The sequence below is a fragment of the Corylus avellana genome, chromosome ca10 (genome assembly GCF_901000735.1).
Source record: "Corylus avellana chromosome ca10, CavTom2PMs-1.0".
NCBI classification, from domain to species: domain Eukaryota; kingdom Viridiplantae; phylum Streptophyta; class Magnoliopsida; order Fagales; family Betulaceae; genus Corylus; species Corylus avellana.
Window position 1 is genome coordinate 9,793,880 of NC_081550.1, and position 4,891 is coordinate 9,798,770.

General features: G+C 32.9%; 1 protein-coding gene across 1 annotated transcript; it reads right to left on the reverse strand.

Annotated features, from left to right (window-relative positions):
* Positions 1–2,649: 2,649 nt before the first annotated feature.
* On the reverse strand, positions 2,650–4,891 carry LOC132162905 (zinc finger BED domain-containing protein RICESLEEPER 2-like). Its single transcript, XM_059573119.1, has 3 exons — positions 4,759–4,891; positions 2,785–3,875; positions 2,650–2,691 (listed from the first exon to the last, which is right to left on the reverse strand). Exons 1-3 carry the CDS (start codon positions 4,889–4,891, stop codon positions 2,650–2,652), a joined length of 1,266 nt encoding a protein of 421 aa, XP_059429102.1.

Below are 4,891 nucleotides of genomic sequence, written 5' to 3' on the forward strand. Positions count from 1 at the left end.
CAGTTGCGGTTGTTGGAATAATGATATTGATTCTATTTATGTCTGAGGACTCATCATAAGATTTTGAAGGCTGCTCATGGTAATTAGTATTTTTGAGTGATGTTGTAGACTTGAAGTTTTGAGAAATATATATATGATGATTCTTTTTTATGATATGATACTTATTTGTTGATACTTTGGTTGTAATATTAATGTTGATAAAGTAAAAGAAAAATATAATGTTTATGCTCTTTTCTAGGAGTAGAGATCATATAGTTTTATCTTTTGAAGAAATTAGACGTGGAGGCTTACCGAGTAATTAATTACCAGTTAATTAATTTATTAATGCCTCACATTTTTCACATACAAATTTTGGTGTCTTTCTTGTGGATTAATTGATTTATTTCTCTGCATTGTTTGCAAGTTGTTTTTGGTGTTAGATTGATTATTTAATTTGCACAAAGATGTGTAGATTAATTTTGTTGTGCGTTTGCCATTGGCCTTCACCCTATCGTTAAATTACTCCTACAAAGCCGGTATTTAGAAAATCCCATTTCACATACAACAACGGTAACTTCAAATCCTAAACTAATTTGGAGGATGAATAGTTACCTTCATTTATTAGTTGTTGCTATCGTCATCGACCACTTACTTACTTGAGATGTTCATATGCAATGATGTTATTTTGGGAGTATTGGCTAGAATGCACATACGACATGACATCATTTATTTAAAAATTGATGGTAAGTCAAAATAAACAAGACATGAATTTCTTACAAATTGAGTTGATTTAGTTTCTAAAAGCCATATGTGTCTCTTGAACATATAAATAGCAGTCATTTTTTTTTTTTTTTACTAATTCTACTTAAAAAAGCATGTGAGAAGCTAGGCATGTAAACGAGTCAAGTTGACCTGGCTAGTAGAAATCTAGGATCGGCTCGTTTTAGAAGGCAAATAAACGAGCCAAGTTGGGAAACCCTTGTTCGAACTTGGCTCGTTGAGAAGGTTCACATGCTCGAGATCGAGCTCGGGATTGCCAAAGGGAAATTTTGAGGGCTCGACTCGGCTCAAGATCGATTTATAAACTCAATTTTGTGATTTCGAGCCCGAGCCCGAGCTTGATTAACATGCCATTTGAGCCTTAAACAAGTACCTCGGCCCGATTAAGGCTCGTTAAGATTGATATTGAATCAGATTCATCAATGATAAAATGCACTAAATTAGTTAAGATTCAACAATGATAAAATTCACTAAATCAGGTAATCATGTAACATAAAATTACATAATGGCCATTATTCAGGATAATTCATGGAAAAACCTAAAACTAGATAACTTACAATTGCAGAAATTAGAAACACCTAACATTACATACTTTCAGGACGAGATTATCAGGGCCTAGGGGCCATGATTTATGAAGCATTTACAAATTCAAATTACAGGCAACTTCAAATTGAAGAAAAAAAAATTAAAATTACAAACAGAAAATGGCTCAGGAATACATAAATGAGTCAAATGACCAAAAGGCAAAATTCATCTAAAGAGACTATAGTCTTGTACCTAGCCACCAGCCGCCGACACCACAATGCATTCAATGAAAAAAAAAATGAAGTTAAATGTTTTTAACTCCCTTGCAAGATGTCAATGGAGCTTTATCACTTTTTTTTTTTTTTTGAAAGTTTGTAAGGACTTTCTATAGCTAAACAGCCTAAACACACACATAACAAAGACCAAAATATGTACATCAAATTATAGTAAAACATGTAGTAAATTGTGATGTACATGAAAGCAATAGATGGTATAATAGAATAATAGAATATGTAATCAAATGTGCAAAACTAAAAAAATAATAGAATCAAGTTAATCAACGAAAACTACTAATTATAAACAAGAATAGTAAGGTAAAAAAAAAAAAAAAAACAGATGTAATCTCAACAATTTACAGATTGAGTTGATAAAAATCTACAGATATCATCAAATCACAATGTATCACAAACCACATAGTAGCAGTATAAAGAATAGTGTACCACAAACCACAAACAGATAGACATGAAATTACAAAATGAATTAGCATGAATAAAAATAATTTTCTAGGAGCAGAGCAGTAGAATAAATAAATAAAAATGATCCTAATAAGCATAATTTTTAGAGATATTCAGGCAATATAAAATGCAAAAACTTAAAAATACCAAACTAGCAATTAGCAAGTGAAAAAATGTGACTGCTTTTAATGGAGGTTCTTAGTCAAGGACTCAAGGAATATGCACTGCATACATAAACAAACCAAAAAAAATGATTAGATAATTTTTACTCCCTTGCATTTAGTTAGTCAAAGACTTAAAGTTCTTTGATCTTTAATAAACGAGTCAAGGAAGGTTCAAATAACCAAATTTTTGTTGAAAAATGAAAACTATAAAATGAAAATGGAAAAAATATAGTACCTCAACAGGCTCAACTCCAAGTCTCCATGCATTAACTACATCTTGTCCAAGTTTCAAACAAAAGTATAATACAACACTTAAACATAAAACTTAGTGATCAAATTACAGACTTAATAAAGAAAAGGAGATTGAATCAAAAAAATGTAGTAATCAAATTATAGACTTAATAAAGAAAATGACTGAAACAGTTCAAAATACACTCCATTTCTGAATCTAAAATTCTGAATCACATTCAAGTAGTTGTAGTTGTAGGCAACTCCACTTCAATATATTTCTACAAAAACAAACACAAAGTTAATAAGGTCAGTTCATACAAAAAGAAGAGTAAGTAAAATAGTCTAAATACATAAATTATAAAGTCACTTACTTCACCAGCAGATTTTCTCTTGATGCCATAAAGTGTTCTCATCCAATCTGAATCACATAAGAGCATTAGAACAGTTTCAATGGATAATGATGCTCTATGGGGTTCAATAACTCTACCACCAGCACTGAAGGAGGATTCTGAAGCAACTGTACTTATGGGAACAGCTAAAATATCCCTTGCCATCTTAGACAAGATACGGTATTTCAAGGCATTGTAATTCCAGCATGCCAAAACCTCAAAATCTATTTCCATATCATCTCTATTCTCATTCTTATCAGAAATGTAGACATCCTCTTCAAGATAAACATGCAAATATGTTTTAATGGGCCGGATGGTGTCACTGCTTCTAATATGTTCAAAATACCTTGATCGACCAAGGGAAACTTTGGGAACTACATCTCTAACAATTGCACTTGAGGAAGAAGAAGCATTTACTTGAGTAGTTTCTTGCAAGATAAAAGCATTATGAGTATAAACATATAACTCAAATAACTCTTGTGGAATTGTTAGCACATTGTGAATGTGAGTACTAGCTTCAGCCCCAGGATAAATGATAGGAAAAAATAAATTGATCAACTTTATATTGTATCTTGGATCAAAGATAGCAGCTAGGGACATCAACAAATTGCTATCACCCCAATACTTATCAAATTTAGCAGCCATCTTAGTTGTCATTAACCTTATATAATCATTCATATCCTCACACTTAATCATCAAAACTTCTTTCATCCTTCGAATCTCAGGTAAAAACAGATTTGTTGTAGGGTAATCACTCCCAGATACAACGTTGGTTACATCATTGAAACCTAACAAAACCTGGTTGATATTATCTACCATATCCCACTGTTTTAGACTTACAACCCACTGAAAAGTTTGATCAACTCTATGGTACCTAGGAAACACTTCTTTGAACCTAATTGCAGTCTCCAACATCATATAGGTGTTGGTCCAACATGTGGGGACATCTAAAATCAGCTTCTTGCAAGGTAAATGTAATCTCTTTGCTATCTCACTAAACACATTCAACCTACCCTCAGAAGCCACTATATATTTTATGCTCTGCCTAACAGAATCTATAATATCTCCAATTTCTGCAAGCCCAGCTTGCACCAACAAGTTTGTAATGTGTGCACAACACCTAACATGAAGCAACCTTCCCCCAATTGGCAAAGAATTCTTCAACTCAAATCATCTTTCATAAGTCCAACTGCAGAATTATTAGCTCTAGCATTATCAACAGTAATTGTAAGAAATTTATCCCTAATTCCCAATTAGAAAAATAATCTCTTAATGCATCAGCAATCACTACACCAAAATATGGAGGAGGTACATTGCAAAAGTTTAAAATTCTTTTTTGGAGGCATCAAGTGGAATCCACAAAGTGGCAAGTCACCACCATATATGACACTGTTTGAGAGGTGGTCCACATATTAGTAATAATGTTTACCTTATCAACTAATTTTAAAAGTGTTCTCAGCTTCATTTTTCAGTATTGTAAGTGGTAATGCAGTCATTTCTTATATTACATGGCTTTTTTTTTTTTTTTTTTTTTTTTTTTCAATGGGGTGTGCAGGCCCTCACAAACTTATTAAAAGGTTTATGTTCCATCATATTAAAAGGGTACTCGTGGAGTAACACCATATGAACAGCAAGTTCCATAACCCTACTCTCTTTATAACTAAAAGTAGTCAAATTCCCTACACCATCAGGGCCATTGATAGGTTCAAATGACAAAGTGTTTTGCTTTTTACTGCTATTAAACTCCATAAATCTAACACATGAAGTCAAATGCCTATTGAGGGTTAAGGTAGCCAACAACAAACAATCTCTTACACCAATTACATTGTAATTTTTTTTACTCCACCTATTGTCACTGAACCAAAGTTATTCCATACTTTGGAAGTCTTTTGCTTTTCCTTCTTTTGATATAGTGTATTCCCACTTGGGCCACTCCATCCCCAGCCCTAGACTCACCAACAGCAGGAGAAACAGTGTCAACAGGTTGATCTGGTGTATTTTCAGTGCTACTAGACCCACCAGATCTAGGAGTAGGGTTGACAGTAAGTGTATCATCACCTAAATCAACTTCAATGTCTTCTGATTCCAT